The sequence below is a fragment of the Lissotriton vulgaris genome, chromosome 2_1 (assembly GCF_964263255.1).
Source record: "Lissotriton vulgaris chromosome 2_1, aLisVul1.2, whole genome shotgun sequence".
NCBI lineage: Eukaryota > Metazoa > Chordata > Amphibia > Caudata > Salamandridae > Lissotriton > Lissotriton vulgaris.
Window position 1 is genome coordinate 1,452,856,273 of NC_141687.1, and position 27,415 is coordinate 1,452,883,687.

Consider the following 27,415-nt stretch of genomic DNA (forward strand, 5'->3'; position numbering starts at 1 on the left):
AAAAGTCTACGCATCTTCTCATGAATGAGATCCCTCATTTTCATCTGAAAGTGAGATATATGTCTGTAGTAATCAGTGGCCTATGTGAGGATATGAGGAGTTGTGGTACTGAAGCTGGTGGGCGCGAAAGTATGTGCTGCCACAATAGGTTGGTAGGGCATGTTAGAGAGGCCCTGTAGCTGCTTTACATATGCCCCTGTATTTCTACGCAGTTTTCACTGGCACACCCCTAAACTACATCAAGTTGCACACATGTGCATTCCTTGTGCCTAGTATAAACTTCAATATCGATTGCTACCACATAGAAGAAGCCAGAGCATCCCGTGATTTTGTAGAATAGTTTTTAAAAAAATTTTTATGTACTATGCAACTTAGATAACACAAACAAATAAAAAGAAGCAATACGAATACAAATCCTAAATTTTACAAAAGAATTGCATACAGTCATATTAACATATCAAACATTCCATATACTTATTATAGACCTGCTAAGAGAAATTAATTACAATGAAAACTGATTTAATTCAAACATTCATAATAGACTCTCTCCATCTATCTATAGGGGACCAAATTCTAGCACCTGACTTCTAGCCCGCCTACCTCTAGAAGCATATATAGCTTTTTCCTGGTTGTACACACCTAGAAAACGGCATAATCACATTTGGAACGTGGGTCGATCAACCTCTTTCCACCTGGCTGCTAGTATAGTTCTATATACTGCTGTTCCTATAAATAAGCAAGATTCTTCTGCACTTAATTCTAGAGAGCTGTCCTGCCCTAGTAGATATAATGTGGAAGATTCTGCAAGTCTATGTCCAAACACTTCTTCCCAGAATTCAGACAGCATCCTCTTAAACGATGCTAGTTTGTTACATTCATAAAACATATGAATTAGTGTAGCCGGGCCTCTTCCACATCTAGGGCACTTATCATTCAATGTTTCGCCCCAGGCATAGAGTTTAGCGGGGGTATAATAAAGGTTCTAAATAGTCTTATAGATCTGAGCCCTGAGATTAGAGCCAAGTAGGAGCTGCAATGATAATAACAGACTCATATCTATATCTACATCAGAGTTGTCTAGTTTATCGACCCATGTGGCTTCAGTTTGGTCAAGATCGTCTTGAAGCTTCCCTAAAAGCATACTATTAAAAGCTCGAATACTAGTCGTGTCGAACGTAAGTATTTCTAGGAGAGGAATCTTATCTAACTTAATCGCAGGTCTTTTCAGAGTCAAAATTGTATTGAGTTGAATATATTTTAAAAAATCACAGTTAGAGATTTTAAAGTTTTTTTTAAGGTTCATAAGTCTAGTACTGGATTCCCCAATGAGAAAATCTCCAACTGTAATAATTCCCAGATTTTCCCATTTTTTTGCAACAACATCATTGACTTGTTTAGGTAAAAGTGAAGACCGCCATAAAGGCGTATATCTAGTGAATTTAGGGATTTCCATATATTTCGATATTCTTGCCCATATTTTACCTGCATTGTTGATCACTTTAAATTTCGTTTTTTTTAAATAGCTAGGTTCCAGTTGTCTAAGTAACAGTCCTCGGGCTTCCACCCCTATTGACAATTCATAAATCGATGGTATTCTTGTGCCTTCTAGATTCTTCTTCTAGGTGGAGCATGATATTTGAAGTGGCTAACCCTCCCCTTTCCTGAGGTAATGATAAATATCTCATTATTTATTTAATTTATTTTATTTAAAACATTTATATAGCGCATCTGTCACCTAGCAGGTATCCTGGCGCTGGGAGATTACTCCTAAGGTGGTAAGTAATGGGAAACTGAGAGCGGGTTGCCAGAGAAGTAGTTAAGGGAAAAGCCAGGTTTTAATCCGCTTTCTGAATGGAAGGAGTTGCATTGACCTCCTGATTTTACCATACTGCCACATAAATTTAGCCATTTGTGATTCGAAATTTCTTAATAATGTATCCTCAATAAGTAGGGGGATAGCACGAAAAAAATATAATATTTTGGGAAGTATGTTTATTTTAAGATATTTAGCTCTACCAATTATTGACAAGTGTTCGCCATTAACCCAAGTTAAATCTTGTTTTATTGTGGTTAGTAAAGGTTTGTAGTTTATTTTACATATATCATGAACCTTTGTGCTTATACAGACCCCAAGATAAACTGCTGTTTCTGCCTTTCTGGAATCATTAAAATCTATATTCTCGGTGCACAGTATGATGGTTTTATCTTTATTGAGAGAGTACCCTAGTACCGCCACATCATCCTCATATGCGAGTATTTTAGTATCAAAAGTGCCCAAGGTGATTGGTTTAATCAAGGGGGTCTGCATGAGTTTAACAATCAGAGGGTTGATGTATAATGCAAACATAACGGCGAGCATGGGCACCCTTACCTTGTGCCTCTTGTTATCCTAACTATCCCAGACTCAATACCCATGACCTGAATCTTAGCTACTGGTTCTTTAAACATAGTTTTAATAGCTTTAATGAACATAGGCCCACAGTTATTTCGACCCAATGTACTCCTAAGAAACCCCATTAAACACCCTATCAAAGGCTTTCTCGGCGTCGAGAAGGAATATCGACATCTGGCCTCCGGTCCCGGCCATGGCATCAAGGAGTGAAATCACTCTACGAGTGTGATCGGTAGTAGACCTGCCAGGAATAAAGCCATGCTGCCAGGGGGAGAACAGATGTTCAATGACCCCTCCCCGCCGATTAGCCAGAATCTTTGCATATAGTTTGGAGTCAGAGTTTATCAAGGAGATTAGGCGGTAGGATGATGGGAGGTCCGCTGGTTTAACTTTTTGGGGAAATACAATTATGTTGGTCTCTTTCCATGAATTTGGCGGACGGCCACTCCACAGTATACCCACAAAGAGGTCATGCAGGAGTGGAGCAATTATATTACCCAAAATCTTATATAGTTCTAAGGGGACTTTATCTGGGCCGGCTGCCTTTCCAGAGGGAAGATCAAAAAGGGCTCTCTGTACTTCTGCTAGGGTTATCTCTTTTTCCAAATCTTTCCTTGTTACATTATCTAAGATCTTATCCCATCCTGTATCAGCTAGGAATTCAGTAAGAAATAATCCTATTTCACCACTGTCAATTAGTTCGTCTTCATGATACAATTTTTGATAATATAATTGAAAAACCTCAGCTGTATCTGTTGGAATAGTATAAACCAGGCCCTCTGATTTTATAGCTTTAATAGTGTTATAGGAGATCTTTTGCCTAGTACGTAAGGCAAGCTGCCTCCCAGTCCTTTCTCCGTTCTCATACACATTTCTCCTATGGGCTTGATATGTTTCTGCTGCTCTCTGTGTAAGACCACTATTCAGCTCCGTTTTTAATAACAGCATCTGTCTCATTGTATCTGCCCCATCCTCTCCCCGAGCTATTGACACTACATGATCCTCCTCAATTTTGGCTAATTCTGTCATTAGCAATTGGTTTTTATTATCCAGTTGTTTTTTATCCTAGCCACATAACTAATTGTTTCCCCCCTCAATGCAGCTTTAAAACAATCCCACACCACCCCCCTTGAAGCGCTATATCGATTTATTTCAAAATACTCTTGCACCCATTTAATGATAAACATAATATAGTCATTATTGACCAAGAGTTTCCGGTCAAATGTCCAATTAGACCGGCGTTTATTAAACCCAGTTAGATTGACAGAGCAGATTAGTGCATTATGATCTGAAATTAATTTTGGGCATTTATAAATCTCCACTTGATTAGGTAAATCTCTAGTAGCTAATACATAGTCTAGTATGACATATTTATTGTGGGGATGTGAATAATATGTATACCCTGGGTCACCCTGATTTTTAAGATCCCATAGATCCAAAAGATCAAGGCTATCTCTGAGTTGGCTGACTGCTTTAAATACTCTTGGTTTTCGACCTGCATACCTTTGTTGTTTCCTAAAGGCAGGGCCCACTGAGATATTAAAATCACCACATATTACCAGTGCACCCGGCTAAGATGCAAGTTCTAATTTAAGTGTTTCAAAAACAGAGGGATCATCCTGGTTAGACCCACATACCGTGCATATAATTAACCCTATAGCCAACTTAGCAATTGCCCATCTCCCTTGTGTATCTGCTACTTTAAATTTAGGATCCCCCAGGGCTATCTTAGCTAATATAGCTACACCGCGGGTATTAGATGTTTGCGAGGAACAGACCAGTAACTTATAACCTGTAAAGTTAAGCAGATCTCTCTTGTCCCAGGGTAGATGGGTTTCTTGAAAGCAGATTATATCAACTTTATTCTGCTTAATTATTTCGCCTAGCCTAGCTCGTTTATAACTATCATGTAGTCCAGCCACATTCCAAGTACAGATTGTTAATTTCCCCATTTTGCTTTTGTAAAAGTTTTACTTAGAACATAAGAATCTGCCATGACCTTCTCACACCTTTGAATATGCTTTATAGATTTAACCATAATAATCACATTTTGTTGCAATCTTATTGTCAGATTAAAGTAGTTGCTTTTTTAATGTTTTCTCCCCCCCTGCCTTCCCCCCATCCTCCACCCCCCTCCCACACTATTCCCCCTAGTGTCCCTTTAAAAAACATACTGCCTCTTCCCCTTGGGCTATCCCACCCCTCACTACCCCTTACTGAGGCTATCTGGTTCAAATTGAACCAGGTTATGGGCACCAGTGTGATTGATAGCTTTAAGCGGCCACTCACCTAAAACCCCTGTCTACCTGAAAGAATAGGGTTATTCATCATAATCATGGTGTGTTTGGTTTTCATCAATCATTACTCAAGTTAGTGACAGTATGAATCAGTGCAACGATTTTATTTGTTACAATTACTAAATAATCTAATTATTATTCTTAGTTTTGTCTGATGTGGTGATTTCTTTTAAGTACACTTCTGCCTGTACTTCACTGGAGAAAATTCTCATAGTACCATTAAATATGATTTTTAACCGTGCCAGGTTTTGTAGATTAACGGTGGCACCCTTTAATTTAAATGGAGAAATTAGTTGTCTCAGCCTCCACCTTCTTTCCACCATTGCATGTGCAAAATCAGGTCTACAAAAAAAAGAGAAACATTTATATTCTCTTTTGCTAGTAGGGCGGGCTAATTCAAAAATTGATTCACGAAGTTGGAAGTTACCAAAATTGACCAAGAGCGCCCGAGGATACTATGCAGTTGTCTGAGATTTTTTAGAAAGGGACATGGGAAGCAAACGGGCCCTTTGTATTTCTTTAGCAAAGTCCCACATGTGTAAATCTGGAAATGATTCTTTCAAAAGTGCTATCATGTAACCCCTGGGATCATTCACCTCTGCATTCTACGGTATCCCCAAAAAACATAAATTATTCCGTCTCGCTCTGTTCTCCTAGTCTTCCACCTTCTGCATTAAGTCTTTAACAATACCATCCTGTCCTTTCCCCAATGTTTGTAGAGCCGATACATCTTGTTCAATATTTTCCATTCGTGTTTCAACTGAGGACATCCTATCCGAAATTTCAAGACATGTAGCTCCCACTTTTGTACTGCCCCTTGAAGTTTCTGAATGGCAGTATGAACGACAGTGTGTTTTTTTTTGTTATCTTGCTTCACGTCTTCTTTAAGATTCTTGATTGATTTTAAGATGTCACACAAAGAAGGTTCTGATTGTGACCTCCTACCATCCCATAGTTCGGGTTGTGAAATCATAAATGTTTTAGGTTCTCCAGAAGGAGATGGTTTCGAGGCCGAGCCAGTAACGTCTTGTAGTGGGATAGTCCTGGGTCTGTGTCTAGTCTGTTCAGTATTGCTCCCTTGATCCGTAGTATCCTCATAGGTTAGTTTCTCTTGTCTTTTTTGCCTTCTTTTTCTTCTTCCTGGTTCTTTCTAGACACACTATCCTTTGAAGCAGTATTCATTTTCTTTAATTCAGACTCTTGTATTTGTTCTAATTCTGGCTCTGAATCTAGTTCGGGCTCTGGTTCTGATAAATCAAGTTCATAATCTGCTGCTTCCGGGGTCCCACCACTTATCCCCTCTAGACCTTCTACCTGCTGCAATTCACTAGAGGTAGAGGCACCACTTTCGTAAATTTCAGAACCCGAATCGGATTCGGCAGATATTACAGGACCATCATTGTCCAGACCTTGTTTGTGCTTGACTTTCTTTTGGCCTAGGTTGACATATTCCCGAACACCAGTTAACTCCGGCAAGTCGTGTATTGTTTGTGTCAGTTGTACCTGAGGTGCCGCTCTTTAATCCTGACCCAAGATCTGGGTTGTTTCTACGCTTGGTATCACTGAGGCATGATCAGTATTAGAGTCTATTTTTGTAATCATCTTATACTCCACCATTCTATCCGTAACTGTGTTTTTCCCCACCCTAGCTGGTGTCTTTATATGTTCTAGTTCTGTTATTGAGTTAACCGTTTTGATGGGTTCGCTTGTTTTATTCGTCAAATTATTTGCGAGTTTTGTATTCATAACAGTGGGGTCTTCGTTTCCAACAGATCCCGGCAAAGCTTTGGCTACAGGATTAAATATACTTGAGATCAATGGTTGGGCTTCTACTGTTTGAGTTGCTTGACCTGTCGTTTTTGCAGCAGTTTTTAAAATCTTCTTGCATTTTTTGCCTGCAGGTCTGTCTTATCTGTGGCACTGTTCGAATTATCTACTTTATCTTCTCCATTTCCATCACGGTCAGTACTTCTGTCTCTCCCCCTTTCTCCAGTTATAGCTTTGCTTTTATCTCTGTTTTTATCTTTCATCTTCTCTTTATCTTTTTCTTTCTCCGCCTTGCTCTTTAAGCCTCTTGTCTCTGGTCGGTTCACAGTATTCATGATATTCATAGTACTCTGCACATTCTCCCCACCGGTAGAGCCTATAGAGCCTGCGACCTCTGGCTCCTCTAATTCCGTTAATGCTAATGCAGCAGCTGTATTAATTCCCGAGATGTGGGTTCCTGCAGACTTCTCCATATTACTCCTTCTATTTTTTGCCCAGACAATTTAAAAAAATAGATTACCTCTACACAACTCCCTAGATTTTGCCCTCCTGAGCAGGCCTAGAGACCCACTAAATAATCTGTATGGTTTAAGTGATCTTGATCTGAATCCCTTCTCAAAAATCAGCACGGGCAAAACATGCCCGAGTTGATTACAGAGATCAGGAATGGCGAGCATCAGTAAACATCACCTCTCACAGCATACACAATAAACATGAGTAAGCATCGATAAGCATCAACACCCAGCCCTCACGGTCCACAATCCCACAATCCCTCCGGAGCTTTCCTGGGAGTTGGAGTTTTTTTTTTTTTCAGGAGATGCAGCCCCCAGGTTCAAGTTCAGGAGCAATCCATACTCTGGTTGTGCGTCATGCAGTCCAATCCTATCATACTTGATGATTAATTCGATAATAGTTAGGAGTCACTCCCGCTGGTACCCAACCAGCATCAACCAGCATCAACGTAATGCGAGAGTTACACAAGCTCCATGCAACTCTTCAAGAACACTTCTAAGCCACTTCACAAACGTTAGCACAGCCGAAACACAGTTAAACACTAGGTCAATAGAGAGGTGAACCAGCACAACAGCTCATCAGCGTTTTTCACCAGCTAAAAAGGATTTTCTTGCTGTTGTCCTCAGTGTGAAAGTATTAGGTATTAAGTCACTGAAGTTACTGAGTGAACGTTACTGGGGAAAAAAGAGTTTTTCTTTTTTTTTATAACCCCCTCCCCAATTGCTGCACTCAGTCAGTCAGCCACCTCGCTTAGACCTAAACTTCGCCTGCTCTTTGCCCGCTGTTCGCCTGTTTCTCACTGCGTTTCCAGGGCCTTCTCCTTATCCTGCCGCTTGTCATCTGCAGACTTCAATGAAGCCGACAGCTCTCTTCAAGCTCTCCTGGCTTTGCGCTCCAGCTGTCTCCTGCGCGGCGGCCAATCCGAAGGCTCCAACCCCCTCAGGCTCTCGAGCCTTCTGGGAGTTGTAGTCCAGCCTTTTGGGGAGATGTGGCCCCTGAGTTCAAAAGCAATCCTCACTCGAGTGGTGTACTATCCTTGTAGAATAGTTTTTAACCTCAAAGCTATTGCACTGCTACTAAACCGTTGATCGCAAAGGAAAGTTAAAGTCATATTTCGTTTTCTAAATAACAGAACTGAATGAACCAGCAGTTTTTTTTACTATGTATAGATTTTCTATATCTGAGTTTCTGACACCTCAAGGATCAAACCTTGATTGCCTGCCTACTTACCATCTAAGAGTCAATGGCTATACAGGAGATGATGGTATTACCATAAGCTTGCAGCAGTTTCTGGTTCCTGATAAACCAATGAGTGCTGGCACTATTGGTAAAGATGATTGTTTAGTTCTGAAGGCCCTGTAGATCTAGCCTGACCATGCATCGTATATAAAGTAACAGCGTCATAAGTGACCTGTGAGCTATAAGCCATAAAGTGCAGGTATACATTGAACCAGTCAGGTGCAAACTACTAGTGGCAGAAGAAACTTTTCCTGCAGCATCCTAGCTTATGCTACTTCTAAAGAAGACAAGAAGGGAAGGATATCTAAAAATGCGTTAGAATAAGCAAGTTTCTCCCGAAGCTAGCAAAGCTGAGAAACAAAATCAAAGGCATAAGTGCTCCATTCTGCAGAAGAAGGTGCTCAGCTGCATAGAGGACAGATGCCACATAATTTAAAATTAATATGTGGGTTGTACCGAGTCAGGCACAGCTTGTTATGTCTCACCTAAAGAATCTCAGTGGCCAACTTAATTTACGTTTTGTTTTTTAGGGAGTGTTTATATAGCGCGAACTCGACCCGAAGATATCAAAGCGCTTTACCTGAACACCAGTTGCTTTACAGACAGATAAATTACAGGCTCTACAAAAGAAGTTAGCAAGGATAGAAGCACATAGGGAGTTAATGGTTAATTATCTAAAAGCAGGCATAATTCCACTAGGACTTAGAGTCCGCAATATTCCAGGCTTATTTGTAGATATTAAAGCCTCCCTTACCAAAAGGAGCATGTTAGAAAAAAGGGAAGAAATAGAAAACTTAGAAGTAAAAATCAAAAAAGCGACAACTCTAGAAGAAGCAGAGAGACAACTAGAAACAGTAAAGAAAGATGTCATGTCCTTCATAGATTATTAAAAAAAAGGAAGAATGATAAGTTTATAAAAGATAAAAGATTTTATACCTTAGAACGTGCATACCCCTATATCGGAGATAACTTTTACAAATCTGATTATCAGCAGGGAGAATCCAATTATATTTCCCATCAAAAAGTTAACACCTTTTCAGACTCCTCTGACCCTGACTCAGATGGAGATGGCGATATAGGTTATCAAGATGAGGGACCATATAATCCCCAAAATGGCCAAAGAAATATCCGCCAGCCTTTTTTAGGCCAGCGCGGTGCACGACGGGGACGTCAAAGAGTGAGATTCCAAAATCAATCGAGGGGCCACTATCAAAACCATCAATATCCTCAGGAACCTCATCAATACCTGGAGACTCGCAGCAAGCAGTATTGGAGGCAAGGGATGTAATACCTATTTTTAACCTGTCTTCACACAACTTGACAGCCAATGACGTCCATATTGACAAAGGGTCTTTCTTTTGTCCCCCACTCCAATGTTAATCTTTTCGAACTATATCAGGACATCCACTCTTTCTTTCGAAAGATTAGATTAAAAAAGTTTTTCGCAGAAAGTGATCAACCGGAAGTTGACAATAGAATAACAAATACAGTGTCCCTTCCTTCGACCTTTACTGCAACTTTGGACCAAATAGGCCCAGAAACTGCCATATTTGAGAAAGTTGTGATGAACCGTTTAGAACAAGCGCTTCGTTTCATTCCCAAACCAAGGTACAATATCACTAAAGAAGAACATACTTCTATGAATGAACTTAAAAACAACAAATCTATTGTTGTCAAGAGCAGCGATAAAGGGGATGGTATTGTCCTTTTGGACTCCACCAGGTATGGAACCAATATGATGAATATGCTAAACAATGTCTCTTTCTACAAGAAAATTAAATTAAATCCTACAGAAAGAATTGTTAAAACAATACAGAGGATAACTATGAAAGCCCATGAAACGGGCATTATCAACGAAAAAGAATATGCATTCCTGAACAAATCCGAAATGAAAGTATCTTGCATATATGGATTACCCAAGATCCACAAGAACGAGCATGACCCCCCTTATCGACCTATCGTTTCTACAATAGGAACTCCCCTTGAAGCTGTATCGAAATATCTAGATACAATCTTAAGCCCTTACATCCCCTTGACACCATCCTATATTAAGGATACAGGGGACATAATCTCTAAAGTAGAGAATCTCCCTTTTAACAAACATACAGATGTCTTATTCACCTTAGACATCGAATCCCTATATAGTAACATTCCACAAACTGAAGCCATTGATGCGACGATGTGGTTTATTGACAAATACAACATACCATGCTCGAAACCTTTTATTAAAGAATGTCTTTCACTAACCCTGAAAGAAAATTTCTTTGAAATTGGAGACAATATGTATTTACAAGTAAAGGGTGTAAGCATGGGGGCTTCCATGGCACCTTCGATAGCGAATATATATATGTCGCTATTCGAGTCCAAATTCATATATAACGAAATTGCCCCCTACTTTGAGTCTGTTTCCCATTGGTATCAATACATCGATGACATCTTTTTTGTATGGACCCATGGGGAACAGACTGGGAGATTTCCTAGCATGGCTAAATCTTACTGATGCTAATCTCCGTTTTACCGCCCACATAAACAAATGGAGAGTCGAATTTCTGGATATTTACATCAGACACAACAATGATGGGTGTCTAGAAGTTGATCTGTACACAAAACCAACTGCTAGAAATACTCTGTTACATTTCAAGAGTTACCACCCTAGATGCCAAAAAGATAGCATCCCCTTTTCCCAATTTCTCAGGGTGAGACTCAATTGTACAAATCTGAAAGATTACGACACTCAATCAATTGCAATGAAGCAGAAGTTTCTAGAGCGAGGTTATCCCCACCGTTTGGTGAGGGAAGCCTACAAAAGGGCGCGATTTTACGACCGTGACTCTTTATTTAACACCCAGAAACAAAAGCAAGATCAAAAACTAGTCTGTATCACCAGGCATTCCACTTTAGATGCCACTGTAAGGCAGGTGATTAATTCAAATTGGCACCTTTTCAATGTAAACCAGACTGAAAACAAACTCGCCAAACCCATGTTTGCCCACCGGCGGAATAAAAATTTGAAAGATCTCATAGTTCGATCACGTTTCACAAAATCTACAAATAATCATCCTTATGTGCAGAAATCTATTGATGGCACCAATGGAGTCAGAGGCACATCCCGCTGTGGCTCTTGCCAATCATGTGATTTGATTATTCCTGGTGAAACCATAACACTCAATGATGTTACCATCCATGCGAAGGAACTCTGCACATGCAACACGTGGAATGCAGTTTACCTCATTGTATGCCTGAGCAATTTGGGCTACGTGGGAGAGACTGCACGCGCAATAAAAACTTGCATGACAGAACACAGATCTGCAATTAAAACAGGAAAATACACGGCACAGCTGGTAAGCTATTTTGTGGAATATAAATATTCACCCATAGAGGCCAAATGGTGTGTTTTAGAGAAAATCCATAGAACCAATGACAGAGGTGGAGAAAAAATTAGAAAGAAAAAAGAAGTCTACTGGATATTCACTCTTGGCACCTTTAACCGAGGGTTAAATAATGAACTCCCGTGGGAGAATGCAATTACATAAACTACCCTATATAGGAAATCTTAATGACCCTGTGACCTTTCTATAACCTTGTTTGGTTTTTCTTTTACTTCCCTCTTTTCCCAGCTTTTTATCCTATAGCTCCTTAGTAGAATCTAAGATCACACAGTGACATTTACTGTGGTTTCAAATACAAATTCTTGCCGTCCCTCGCTGGATGACATGAAAATAATAAATTAGTAAGGAAGGTTCCACACGATGCAACCAATGTGACATCTTTCCCTTTTAAGTGGCGTCGAGTTTTTCTTTTCTTTTTTTGGGACCTCGCGTAAAATACAATGACCTCTCAATGATATGAGAACAATAAATTAACAAGAAATAACATGGTTCTCTGCGATGCAACCAATGCTGACACCTTCCCCTTTAAGTGACGCTGGGATTTCCCTATCCTAACCTCACGTAAAATATAATGATCTCTCACTTTAAGAGAGGGTGTTGCCATATTTCTTTGCCAATCAGGAGATCTCATATATATATGTGCTGGGTTTGAATATACAAACCTTTCCTTTCGGACGACGCATTAGACGCCATTGACGACGCCGGTTTAGAACTTTGAATAAAGGTACGTGTGCCGCATAAAGATTTCTCTGTCTCTATAAGAGATTCTAATAACTCCGTCAATACCGTCTGTTTAGATGGACCAAAATAAACAGATGCGGGCGAAATTCCGCTGTTTTTTCGGCATCGATATATTACAAAGCCATTTATCAACATTGTGTTTGTTTACTTTTGCACGTTAGAAAAGAAATATTGCCTGTCTCTTGTTAAATAGAAGCAGACTGTCTCTGAAAACACCTCATTTACGAAGCAACCATTAATATTTACATGAAATTTTTGTTGACAGTTCTCGTGCAATTCGAATAAGCGGCCGTTGATGCTGGTGGAATTTTCCTGTTTTCACGAATTAACAGGATATATACACGTGAACGGACAACGCACTCAATCTTGTCTTTGCTATCAGGTAAAATCCTGTTGACACATGCCAATATATAGAACGACACAATACATTAAACTCGCTATTAAATAACTGCTTATTCATTACCTGCAGAACAGCAAATTTGTGAATCCTGCTGTCCGATCTGCTTCCATGTGACCGTTTTAATTGAAAGTTGTGCCGTACCTTCACTGAATGAGCAAATTGTATTTTTTAACGGTAAGATTATTTGCTTCAAGGGTAAGTAAAATTGAATTTCGAGCCACTTTGATCGACATCTATACATATACGTTTTTCTAGAATCTTTTAAACAAGATGGGTGTCTTCTACCAGTAAAGTACTTTGTACTTGAAAACTAGGCATACGTCTTCACCGACTTAAAGGTAAATCCAATGATAATTAATAGATGCCTTAGTAGGAAACCTATGACATTACAAATAACTGATGGAATTATTATTATTATCCTTATGACAGGTTGCAAGATAGCAAGTTGTCCATATTTGAGGATACCGTGCACAACTAATTCACTTTCCGAATAAAGACAAATTTGTGAAGCACACGAAAGGCGACAGTAGGTATGCTCCAATGCTAGAAATCCTAGATTGAACTTTAGTAACCAGGAATTTTTTTAAAAAAAGCCTTTTGTGTCCAGATTTTATTGTAATTTAGCATTATTTCTGATAAATAAGTGGATGGTTGCCGAATAGAATCCCTGTATTCAATGTTCAATTCTAAATCTGCCATTACTGGTCTAGCACAAATAATAGACGGAATGAAAAACCTAATGGTAAGGCCCTACTAGTGGCATGGTTCAAATAGATGAATAGGTGTTTTTTGAAGGGATCTAGCAATATACAATTTTATATATAGCCATGTGGACTCAAAATTCTTGTAGCATTATCTGACCGTTAACTTTTTCTTTCCTCTTTTCCATTTTTATCTATCTTTAAATTCAATAGGTAACATCTAAACCCACGAATTTGAATTTCAAATAATCAATTCTTTCTTATATATATTTAAAGGTAAGTAACCTCATCTAAAAGTGGATATGAGATAGGTAGTCACAGTAGTCTAGGCTAACTATGACCTTATTGACAGCTAAACAAAAAGTTTCCAGTATGATCTAAAATAACTAGAATATGGAATAATATGAAGAATTTAAACTTTAAAATTAATTAGGATATTAGCACCAGGAACCTTCTATCTTCACTGTCTGTAATCATGATTCTATTTTTTCTGTATGAGTTTTTTACCTCATATGTTGATTCTGGTTTGTACAATGCTTAATATGTTTAAAAATTAGTGTAAATAGCTCCTGAGTTAGTAATTATGTGTCCTTATCTAGCGGTATATCATGGTGTTGTATCAATTATCTGGCAAAATGTTATAGTAGAATTATTATAATCTACTACAATTGTATTTTATTTAAACACAAGAATGAGTGATCTACAACAGTATTATATCAATTTTAGAATTATGCTGAAATTGTCCTGATGAAGACACATTGTATGTGTCGAAACGCGTTGACAGACATCAGCTTCTTCAATCAGCTCTGGGAATTATCAATGCTCTAATCTTCCCCCGAACATTATATATTATTGTGATTGAATATTTAATTTCTTTTAATGTATCTTAAACATAATTCTTCTGTAAGATTGAACATGTCCATATCATCTTTTATAAATATAATTACATTTTTTATGTCATCATAGCACATTGTTGTTCTATTTCCCTTCTTGTGTTTGCCTTATTTTATTGTATTGTATTTTTTGCCAGATATTTACGTTGTTTTTGCCTGGGTATTTACCTTTGTCATTAACAGACAGACACATTCATTTTTGTTATGCGCATGGAGATTACGTGATTTGCCCAGAATCACAGAACGTTGAGCGTTCCTACCGAGACTCGAACCCTGTTCCCAGGGTCGAGCTCGTTGTTTCCATCCAACATATTATCAGCCTGGGAAAATGTGCCAGCACCCTTCAGCAATTGCCTCTCCAGCACATAGGGCCTCATTTATGAAAAGTGACGCATCGCTGCGTGAAAACAGCGATGCGTCACTTTTCACTATGCTCTCCTTGCGACACTAGCGATGCGTCATATTTACAGTATGACGCATCATGTCGCAAGGAGTTACTGATATGTCAGTATTTCTGAAGTATCTGTATGGCACAAAAATGTACGCATTGCTGGAGTGTGTCACAAAAGTGACGCAACTCCAGCAATGTGTCCTTTCACATGGGGCAGGCCCCATGTGAAAGGGCCTGCATCAGTCTTACGCCTGCTGTGAGGCAGGCGTAAGAAATTGACGCATTTGCGTCCTAGAAGTGGCACAGTGAAATCTTATAGATTTCACTGCATCACTTCTATGACTTTTTCCTGCGTCAGAACACCCCCCTGCATACATTATACCTGGCGCAGGTATAATGTAGCGCAGGGGTTTACAAAGTGACGCATCTACCTAGATGTGTCACTTTGTAAATTTGGTGCAACAAGGCACATTTTTTACGCTGCTGGTGCGTCATAAAAAGTGACGCACCAGCTGCGTAAAAGTGCCGCACGGCCTCATAAATTAGGCCCTTTAGGTGCTGGTATTTTTTTTATTTGCATGTGCACATCCACCAAAAAAGAAGAACACTTCACTGCCAGAGCTAGTGGGCAAATACTTTACTTTACAAGTGATTTTCTTTCCATTCTTTATGCTTATGTCAATTTTGTGTGTTTAAATTATGTCTTCCATGAGCAGTAATTCGAAGCTGTATAAAAGTGCCCCTTTTTTGCAACGTCAACCCTAGTATTTGCTAGATTTCATTACTGGGTTTTGGACTTTGCACACTGAGACATTACTGTCCGTTGCCCATTGTATGTGCTGTAAATCTGCTAGTCTCCTGATTGGCATATTTAACTTACTTATAAGTGCTTAATATACAGTTTAAAATGTACCCCGGTCCTGGGAGTTAAACATCTCTAGTGAACTGCAGGAAACACTGTGCCACCACTAAATTGACAATGCAGCAGGCCTGCCGTCAGTACCCTGGCCTTGCCAGTTTAAACCAATTAATCTGACCTGTCAAAATAACCCCTATTGACATGTCTAAATGGCAGGTCGAAGCGTGATGGAACTTTGGGGTCACAGGCCCCCACAGTCCAAGGGCACACCAGGGGACTTCATCTCCCAAACAACCTGTGTCAGGAGGGGCGCTTGAAGAGGTTCCCCAGGAGGGGGTGGAGCCAACCACCAAAGCACTGAGAAGGGCAGGCAGCAATCCCACAGTGCGGGTCAAAGCTTGAAGGAACTTTGGGGTCACTGGCCCCCACAGCCCAAGAGCATACAAGGGAATTCATCCCCCACGTTAACTCCTGCCAGGAGGTTCACCAGGCATGGGTTTGGTGGGCCAATCGGACCAAGGGCGGGCTCGCCTGTGCCCCTCCACGGCTGGATGAGGCCGGGCTGTGACTACCCTCTTGGCTCCCGATCTCTTCTGCTTTACTGCCATATCTGTATTTGGGTCCTCTTATCATCTGAAGACTCAATCATCACCTAATTGAGGTTTCTCCAACAATGAAGTAAGTGGAATGTCCTCTAAACGTTATTTAACGCCCAGTGTTATTCCTCTTTTCCTCTTTTGTCTATTGTGGGTGATTTGGTGTATAATTTGGGCATTTTTACTGCCTAAGGTCTTAACTTCCTGCTCATTTTTAAGTTATTTTGGAGTCATTGGCCAACACAGGGAAAAGAAAGATTGGAGTACAAAAGTCAGCGATGGATATGAACTGTACCACTATTGACTCAATTCTTGCACGTTCTGTGGGTGTGAATTTGAAGGAGATTGACTTGGTGGAAAGATGGCTGTCCATGGATAAGGATGGGCTAATAGGACCAAAGGCTGGGGTAGTGGTTAATCTTGGTAGGGAGCAGGAAGTGCTCGAGAATCACAGTATTAGTGACACCCTGGGTGACTCTACCTACCTTCACCCCTCTCCTTCTGTGTAAGTGGCAGCCCCTTTTTCTACAATGGCCCTCCCTCTTTAATTAGTTCCCCATGAACATAGAATAAATGAAGATCCAAAGGGTCTGTTGTTACTTGTCCTCCAAATCTTTGTGTTCCTTCTGGCCTGGGCAGTAATGGAGCTATTAACCATTCTGCTCCTTTGGTGATGCCCTTTGGACCCCTAGGGCAAATTGGTGGATTCTGTAAAGGATTTGCCATCACCACTTCAGGAAAAACTAAATATGATGGGAAGGAAAATTAAAAAGTTAACCTCCCTTTGTCAGAATACTCTGCGCACACCAAATTTTGTTAAACAGAAGGGTGGGATGGATTGGGCCGCTGAAGAAAAATGTTAAGAGGGACTGTATTATTATTAACTTTCACCAACTGAGCTTTGCTGGAAAAACACTGACAAGGTCAATACCATCTTCTCCTTTCACTAGAAACATGACTTTTTTCCCCTTGGGTTTTTCCTATTGTGTTTTATGTAACTCTGAGTCTGGGTTTAAGGACAAGTGTAACCAGCGAAAGGAGACTGTGTGTGATCATCCTTTGTATTGCCCTTTGGTGATGTTCATTACGTTCCAGGTACTGAACTCACTACAAGATATTGACTGACTTAATTATGGGGGCTTGGATCATTGATGTATCATGATGAATACACTGGAGACAACTTTGTAGCTTCAGTTGTAGATCCACTTAATCAAGATCCATGGGTATTACCAGGTTGGAAATTGTCTATGTAAGTGTTAATCCTAGTTTTATTACTACCAACATTGAATATCTCTCCAGCCCAAATGATTTGCTTATTAATGCGCCAGGTCTGAGTATTATAAATCACAGACTAGACAGGTGTCATAATCTAGATACATGGAATATGAGTGGGCTACAGAATAATGGGCAATTCCTGATTGGGCAAAAACAATTTCTAGTTTTGATATTGTTTGTATCCAAGAAACTTGGTGTGTGAACCTGATACATATAGAAGGTTTTTCCTCACATTATTTAGGCTCTATACTATTCCCAAGCTGGGGGGGCTAAAGGAGGGCTTCAGGTATTATTATCCAACAAGCTCCTGGTAATAGTTAAACTGCTTTCATCTGTTGGACAATACATCAAGTTGATGTGGGTAAGTATTAACGGGGGTTCCCAATTTGGAATTATTTAATTTGTATACCATCTTTGACTCCTTCGTTGTAAGTTGGTCTATCCACTGATACAGGCCTGAAAGCCTTTCTACCTCCTATTCATAGTAATTCTGCATTAATATCGGCAGGCGATTTTAACATTCAGGCATGCCCCCTATCAGAGAAGTATGTGTGTGGTTTTGCCAATTTGGATGGGGTGGTGCTGGCACACTTCAGCCACAATGAGTATGGGGAAGCGCTAAATTCAATCATTTTTAAACACAATCTCTATATGTTGAAGTGCAACCGTGATACTAGGGGGGAACAACTTGTGTCTTTTACTGCCAGAAATGCCTCTACTGTCATTAACCACATTCTGGTGTCTGCTTTCATAAGTTGTATGATTTGAACACCTAGAATTGTACAATGTGTATTAAGTGACCATGATCCACTTGTCCTACCCTTTTTTTCTGGGGTAAAAGAAGAGAAGTCTTCCCTTTAGCTACTAATATTATCCCAGCTGGGTACTCCAGTGTATGAATGAAATGGTCAGCAATTAATCCGATAATATTCTCACAGAACTAGTAACCATATCTTTTAACGAAATGAAGAGGTGGCTCCTAATAAGTTACTATCTAATTTTAACTATATCATCTGTTCCAGTAATTCCTTTTTGACCCAGAATTTGAATCCCGGCTGAGCTAGAAATATGGAATGGTTTGATCAGGAATGTACCTAGACTTCATGACACCGGAAAGTGGCCTTCCATAGTTCCTCAAGAGATAACCTGAAAATTTAGACCCTTCGCTTTGATTATAGACAGACGCTTGCAGTAAGTAAGAAGACGCTCCAGAAGGAAGCATGGATAGAAATGCCCCGTGCAGCAGAAACAAACGAAAATAAATTGCTTCTGAGATACAGTTAATGCTGCTTTCCTTTAAAAAAAAAAATCAATTAATTCGTTTTCTGAGAAACAGGGGTGGCATAATTTTCTGAAATGTTGAAACAGAATCAGGATCTCAGTGGACAAGGTGTATATGAGGTGACTTGGAGGGGAAATATTCTCCCACTGGATATCTCTATTGATGAGGTTACCCTTGCTTTACAGGAAAGCATAGGGGGAAGGGCCCCTGGCCCAGATGATTTACCTGTAGATGCCTTTAAAGCAGTCAGGAATTATGGACCCCCATCCTGACTAGGGTGTTCAATGTGGCAGTAGTATGTACGATTTCGCTCTCTTGGGCTAGTTCAACAGTTACACCCATCTACACGAAGGGTGATAAGTCAGATCCCAAAAACTATCGCCCTATGTTGTTCATAAACTCCTCTATAAAACTAACAAGTAGGATTTTGCTGAAGAGGATACAGGAATCCTTTATTTTGCTTCAGCTCCTATGTTGTTCTATCTTTTTATCAAATGATAATGCCTTACAGTCTTTACAGGCTGATGCCCCCTGCATTGCCGGGCGTTCTATACCAATATTATTATATGCCACCGACACCATATTCCTATCCAGGACCCCTGCAGTTCTACAGAAATTGATGGACGCTTTTTGGGGATTTCATGGTAACTAAAAAATGTTTTCTATTGGTGATATCCCAATCACCAGAGTAAACTCCTTTTGTTACCTAGGAGTCCTATTTGCCAGTAATGGCTCCTGGGTGCAACAGATTTTAAATGCCAAAGCCAAATTGAGTAGGAACTCACATGGGACTTTTAGGTTCTCATCAAAATTGGGTAGCCAGCCAATCAAGGAAATGGTTGAAATATATAAGGGCAGAGGGGTGTCGACAACTACCTATGGAGTAGGTTTGTGAGGGTTTTACCTCCAGCACATATTTACAAGTTGAAGAAAATAGATTTTTTTAAATATTTGAACTGTTTACCTGCTTATGCTTCATCTTGGATTGTAAATCGGGAGGTTGGGCTGCAATATCTGGAGGACCTGCTTATGGTAAGACCCCTGCTATTATAGTCTTCTATATGGTCTAAAGAGGAAACTAGTTTCACTAAATCAATTATTTTAGATTGTTAAACTCTAGATAATGCCTCTCGCCTTCCTTGGTTAGTCTATAGAAATGAATCTTTTAGCACTATATGTAATTTGTCAGTGTGGTCAGATCTAGCCAGGTGTTAACACTTACCTAGAAATCTATTTATGATTTTTTTTATCAATATAGATCTGAATGACGAACAAGAATGGAAAGGAAGAGGTGGACTGTTGCTTTTTACATGACCTTTCCCCTTGAGGAGGGTTGTCAATACTATTTATCATGTACTAACAATACCTAACATCGATATGTTGAGAGTCAATTTAGATGTGATACAGTCGATCACCTGTTTGCCTTCCCCACTTTGAGATCTTGTCCCCAAGACACAACTCCTTGCCCTTGTGACAGTCTGAATAAACAAAGCATTTCACAATGTATGCTGCTGTGCAACTTATATATCAGCTATCTTAGACCCATTCTTGTTGCACAGAACATTAGGTCTCATAAGAATACTTTGAAATTCCTGATTGCATTAAATAAGCCTGCATTAAATAAGCCTATGTGCGTTTTAATGTTGCCCTTTTTATTACAAAGGCTATTAGCATAGGGAAAGTGCTATTTATTAGATATCATTGTGATGTGGAATGTTTTGATGACTGGAAGGTGCTTATGGTTTGTTTACTATGTGTTATATTGGATTTGTTTTTAGCACAGTGTATTTTATACTAGTCTATGTACTTTTATGGCTGTTTTAAACTTGCTGAATGAAGTAATGGGAGATAAAATACAAATTATATATTGTTATCCTCCTTAGGAACATACGTAAAAGTTTGCACTTGAAGTTTTGAAACAATTTGTTACAAAAACAATTAATTGGCAAAGTATAATTTGTACATAATATGTTAGAAAAGGTACTTTTAAAATGTCACCTTTTACCTGCCTAAAGTCTCTCGCTGAATAGCTCCTTGATGAGGTGTGAACTTACTCCCAGAGGTGAGCTAAAAATGTTGGGTGTGGAGAAGGGTTTCATTCCACTGACAGCATGACCACTCAGAACTAAACATGAAGCAAATCTTGTATTCCAAGGTAATCAATTATCTAAAGTAAAAATACATCCCTCGGATGAAGCCACAGACCTAAGATACCTTGACATCAACAGTCAACATGCCCTCAGATGTACGAATCTAATAGAATGTAAATGCACAAAGTGAAATGCTACAAATCAAAGTGTAAATCCCAATATATATACAACAGGTGCTCCAGTGAATGGCACAGTGAATGTGGCATATGTAAATGATAGTGTACTAAGTCTAGTTAAAAATCACACACTGATCTTCCTGACGGCGACTTTATCCTAGGAGATAGGAGCATTTCTCATACTGACTACTAAAAAGAGGAATTTAAAATTGATCAGTTTGGTGGAGGTCCCCATAGGACTCTTTGATTACCCTGAGCGGTACTAACACAAGTGCTCCTTACAAGGAGGAAACATTTCTATGATATGAAGACCGTACCACCATTACATGAAAAAAATGTTCGATTTTGTTTCATTGTGCTGCCATCTAGTCCTGATGAACATTTCCTTTGATACAGTCTATAGGGGTTGAAACGTCAATGCTATGACATGTACACTAACATTTATTGTTATTCACTCAAATTGTACTCTAAATAAGAACCAGGACTGAAACTTGTATTTTGAATGTGTTTACATTATTTCCTTTTTGCAAATGTTTTAACTACGCTTAGCACACTATCATTCACATACATCACAGTCACTGCACCATTCACTGGAGCACTTGTATAAATATGAGATCTAAATGTCACTATGTTTAATTATATTCTGATGGGTTCATAAATATGTGTGCATGTTGACTAAGGATGAACATTTGGGCAGTGGCCATGAATGTAATTCTCTTCAAAGAGTTTACCCTGTCACAGGCAGATGTAGTTAATATCAGGGCCTGCACCCTTCCTTTGTCCCCCTAGCCAGTCCCAGTGGGAGAGGATCTCCCCCCAGAACTGGTTTTGAGCGACCACAGAGGAGGGGTTGCATGCCCCAAGATTCAGAGAACGACTCAGGGCGGTGGCTGGTTGGATGACGTCCAACTGTCTCCAACTAAACGCCAAAAAAACGGAGGTGATGATCTTTGGGAAGCGGACGGACCTATGGGGAGATACTTTGTGGCCCTCTGAGCTGGGGCCGGCCCCCACTCCGGTTGCGGAGATCAAAAACCTTGGTGTTTGGCTGGACCCTTCCCTCAACTTCGTTGGCCACACCAAAAGGACGGCGGCTTGCTGCTTCGGCATCCTGCGCAATCTGCGCCCTGCCCTTAAATACTTCGATGCCGCAACTCGTCAATTGGTGGTGCAAGCAACGGTTTTGGCGCGGTTGGACTATGCCAGCTCCCTTTTTATAGGATTAAACCAGGCTGAGTTAACTCGACTTCAAAGAGTGCAGAACGCTGCGGCCAGAGCGATCGTAGGTCTTCCTAGGTTTTGCTCGGCCGGTCCATCTTTGCGAGCCTTGCATTGGTTACCCGTTAGGCAGCGGATCCACTTTAAAGTTTTGTGCCTTTCCTTCAAAATTCTGAAGGGCCTATCACCTCCCTTACTGCACCAACTCTTGCGCCCTTACATCCTGGGCCGCTCTCTGCGCTCGCTAGACCAAGAATTAGCGGTAGCCCCTCGGTTCAAACTCAGTCGGGTGGGGGGTCGCTCTTTTAAGGTGCGGGCAGCCGCACTCTGGAACGCTCTCCCTTTGAAACTCCGGACCTTTGGTGACCTGCTCTCCTTCCGCAAGGCAGCTAAAACTCATTTATTTTCTGAGCTTTGTTAAATCCTTCACTCCCCATTTTCTTAATAATTATTTCTGTTCCCAGTTGTGTTGTGTTCTCCACCTTGTCGGTGCGCCGGGACGCTCCTTCGCTGGAGCAGCCGTGCGCAATACAAATAGCACTAACATAACATAACATAACATTTTCTGACCAAAACAAATCCGACTTCTACATCTGACTCACACTCCATTATGGTTGGCCTTAAACGTTACCCTTGTCCTGAATATTGTGAATAGTTGGTTGGTGCTTTGTGTTTTGGCACTATTTTTATTTCAAAATAAACATTTGCATTCCTGGTTCCCCTTATTGGATATTTGTCATTTTGGTGGTGTCATTTTGTTCATGAACATATTCTTAATTTATAGAAATTAGAGTGGGGTTTATAGAGTGTAGCGTTTCTAACTTTTTAACAGTTTTGTTACTTCTAAAATCTTTGCACGGTTTCTTACTTTAAGCCTGTGTGCTCTGTACCACAGCTAGCAGAAACTGAGCTTAGGTTTAAATTACTTAAACCTTTTCTGGGGCTAATAAGAAATGTGCCCGTTATCACTTGTGGTGGACTAACATCTACCATAACTACTAATCCACTTTCTCTCAAAAGCCAGTGATACCATTTGTTTGCAGCAATCTAAATCCTATTTTCCTATATGTACATTAACACTAAAACGGTTTATATGCCTGTTATAAGTACCCTTGTATAGTGGCTAATTTTTCTTTTTAATATAGATTTTTGACAGAAAGCAAACGACTGCCATATTTAGACGCCTTATTGCATAAATAACTTTTAGGAGCAGTTTCTCCTCCCGCACAGAGTGGCAGGAAGACCATGGATTGAAATAAAATAGCCCGCTCATAGTAATAATATTACATTCTTCTTTTATGTTGCCGTGTCCTGCAATAAGGAGATCTTACTTGCAAAAAGTAGCTTTCACTGCTTTGTGCTCAGGAACTGACAGTCCAGAGGGATGTCCTCACCTGCTGTTCCTCCCATAAATGTCCCCAAGAGAAGCTGGTAATTGTCATCTTCACTTTGGAGTTTGAAAGTCTCGTACGTCGCAAAGGAAGAGATGCCTTTGAAGTCCTCCAGATCTACACGCAAGCGCATGCTTCCTATAACAAAAAAAACACCAGCTGCTACATAAATAATTAAAAGTAATCACATTTTTTGTGGGTTGTATGCCACTGTCACAAGAACATTCTCCAAAAATTCCAGCACAAAAACGTTCACCTTACTAAAACATAATTCATTTGAACATTGCTCTTCCAAGATCACCAAGCACCTGAGCATTCCGTTGTAAATGACTTACAGCAAAAGCACATTACATCACACATCTGAGTATTTCTATTCAAACAACTCACAGCATCAAAACAAACTCGCATTGTCAGAGCATTCCTGCTGAAAAAACCTATGTCAACAGAACATTCTCCCTCCAAATACTTCCACCTTCATAAAATTACACTTCCAACAAATCTGTCATTAGACCATTCCCTTGAAACAACACGTTAGGAGAAAATGCCATTTCCTGTAATTCCCATCCTGAGGAACATTTCAGTTTCATACAAAAACATTCACATGAGGTGAGGATGAAGATGTGATTCTTCAAATATTAGGAATGGCTGTGATGCACTGTGTTGCAAAAGGTGTAAAGGATGGTGTTAGAATGTGTGAGACACTGTTTGGCTTCTGGTTCCGGCCAAGAGAGTTGTAAAGAGATATCCTACCAGCTTTTGTGAGTTGGTGGATATTGTCATTGCCAAGCCAGAATTCGGACTCCTGTCTCCCGAAGCCTTTCTTGTAAGAGTTCCAATCAAGGTAGAACTCCACAGACCCATCCCTTCGTCTCTGGAACACCTAGTCAGATGAGAACAAAAACCTTTATTGCCGTCATATGCCCAACAGCAGAACCCACTATAAACAAATACGACTTTGCATTGGAAATAAGAAGGACATGAAAGCATGGGGATCTTGAATGCTCCACCTAATGCCGCCTGTCATTATAATCACAGATTGGAACCCACCAACATTCAAGACAAAGGAATCAGGGAACACCACAACTGCATGCTTTCTTTGGGCCTCACAAGTAGCTAGACTCAACACCAGTACAAATCTCAATATGACAACATTTAATAAGGAAATTGCTATATAGCTTTTATGTGGTCTCTATTTTAGGTTTTCCTTTTTAACTTAGCATCTCTTTTAGATGGTAGTTTTTCCATGTTTTTCATTAACACAAGAATGCGCTATGTATGCATTTACTTTTAGTAGACGTTGTTCTATAGTCTGCACTGTTAGTTTCAGGGCCACACATATCTGAACTTGATGTCCTTGCTTTATTATGTGCTCATAGGAGACAACTCTCCCCCCAAGACTAAGTAACGTTATTATTCTGCATCTCTAGCAGAACGTGATAAGACTGGTGTTTAATTATTTAAACCATATCTGTGTGGAAGTCGATGAGAGTCACTGCTCACCAGAGTAATCATGAATGCTGCAGAGAGCTGTGAATGAGATTCAGCCCCGCAGGCATCGACATTTATTAAGAAGGAAGTTAGCAATGCAAGCAGAGATATGTGCAGGCTTGCACATTCAGACAGTGTGCATTCTTTGTGCACTGAGACTGGCTTCCTGAGACATTACACCAAGGTATGGGGTAAGGTCATTCCACTGTGTCTGGCACAAGGTTACTTCCATTATGCTCTTGTTAGAGTAGACGTAATATTGATAGATAGGAATAATATTAGAAACAATACACCATTCTAGAAATGTTTATAACAAAGATGTTTTTCATCTGTCTAAAACTCACATTTCACATATTATTTACAAGGATTAGAGCCCTTAAATAAATATTTCAAAATGTATTGTTGGCTCTTTTCTTTGTAATACTTTGGGCATGTAAAAGTGATAAACAAAAGGGTTACATCAGTTTCTACGAATTCCTTGACAATCAGAGTGGCCATGTTCGAGATTACTGACAAGCATTTACAACACTGGAGGTTTAGGAGTTTAGATGTGGTACTATGAGCTAGTCAAACCAAGATTTACTGAGGATATGATTAGACTGAGGGCCTGATTACGAGTAGGCCTGGGAGGAGTTCGTGGAGTTTTACTCCGCGGAACAATGCAAAGTGCCGGATAAACTCCCCTGCAATCTGCGGAGTTCCGCCAGTGGCGGAGTATGTTAATTTGTGCTGCTTGCACTGGTGTTTAGCACCAGGAGTTTGTCCCGCACTGTAAAATCAGTGTGAACGGCACTATGTTTTGTGCCGCACGAGTAGACATTTACCTCGAGCTGCAGCTTCCTCAACACAAATGGCAGATTTCTCAATGCGAGGTCTAGCGCTTGCCAGTTTACAGATGGCGAGCCACTCGAGAGAAAAAAACTCTGCTCCGTGTCACTTAGCAGAGTTTTTCAGTGCTCCGTGCGGAGTAGGCAGAACTAATTACGAGTTTGGCTGTCCACGGACTACCAGACTCGCGGGGCACGGCCGTGGCGATCTTCTGACCACCCTATTACAATTATGGCAGTCAGACCGCCATTACACTGCCCCAACCACTAGGGATCAGATATCTGTGGCGGTGGTGCAGCGGTCTTTAGTACCTTAACTACTGCCCCAGCAAGGGCTTCTCAAGATAATTAGGTGGAGTTAGCTGTGCCTACAAATAGCCCAATTACTATTACTGCCATTATGGGTAGGATCCCAACCAAAGTGATGAAATTGCGTTTTGGACAGCACAAAAAACAAATCAGCTTCAGGTAGTGTTTCCCCATACGGGACATCAAGATAAAGTCAGAATTCTCACAGTGTGTCTTCCACATGGTATGGTTTCCTCAGTTAAGGAGCGTAATATGTAGGGAACTGTATTTTCTTCCCTCTACACCATTGCTCATGGTACTCCTTCAATTGCTGTTTTTCCATAAGTGTATTGAAACGGAACATGGAGCAGCCCCTGCCCTAGATCTAGGGATGAAACTAATTGGCAACTTTTGCAAAATGTCCTCAATTATTTTAAGCAATATCAAATGGAAGGCGGCTTCTGTGGTGATACGCCAACAGCTCGCTTTGGTTCCCACTGGGGATCATCAAACTGAGCTACGTAAAATAATAGTTGAGACCTATACTTCTATAGGTCGAGATAGTCTGGGAACCAGGCCTATTAAGCAACAAATTAAAAGCAAGGCAGAAGCTGACACTACCGAGCAGACACCTAAGTCTTCTAAAAAGCACTGGGATAAAATCAAAGGCAAAACTAGAACAAAAACTCAGCCTTGATCTCTGCAATTGGAGGCTCCTGGAAACTGTTATAATTCACATCACCGTTTAAAGTTAGGCAGCCTAATAGGTGCCAGTATTCTTATTCAACGCCTTCTCATTCCTAGCAGGACTCTCCATACAAGCTGCCAGAGAGAGAGGGGATCAAGGTGATTACAGGCAGGAGTAGTATGTGAAACCAAAGACAGACTCAGTGCTCTTTTGGCATCCTTATAAAAAAGGAAGAGGAACTTCCACAACAAAAAGCACAGTTTAAAAAGAAGAAAGTGGCAGGTATGTCAAAAAAATGCCACAAATGCTCACAACTCTTCTTGAGAACAAGACATGGGTGAGAACTCTTTTCTATGGCGCAACAAAGGTCACAATAGTTCACCATATACTTCAGGAGTTTCTGGTGGTAATACCGACTGATGCATATGTGCAGGTTGAAGCTCCATATCAGTAGCTCAGTCCTACAGATAGAATTTATGATTTGGACAGAAAAATTGAGGGTGAAATACTGCAT

The 27,415-nt window shown here is 40.2% G+C and overlaps 1 protein-coding gene across 2 annotated transcripts in view; it reads right to left on the reverse strand.

Moving 5' to 3' along the window:
- The window catches only part of LOC147732746 (ficolin-1-like), a 574,771-nt gene that overhangs the window by 259,679 nt on the left and 287,677 nt on the right, over window positions 1-27,415 (reverse strand). For both annotated transcript variants that reach the window (XM_086957312.1, XM_086957311.1), the window contains exons 6-7: window positions 24,361-24,490; window positions 23,614-23,748 (exon numbers count right to left, since the gene is read on the reverse strand). In XM_086957312.1, coding sequence (XP_086813438.1) covers window positions 23,614-23,748; window positions 24,361-24,490 — 265 coding nt within the window. The remainder of the gene's footprint in view (window positions 1-23,613; window positions 23,749-24,360; window positions 24,491-27,415) is intronic.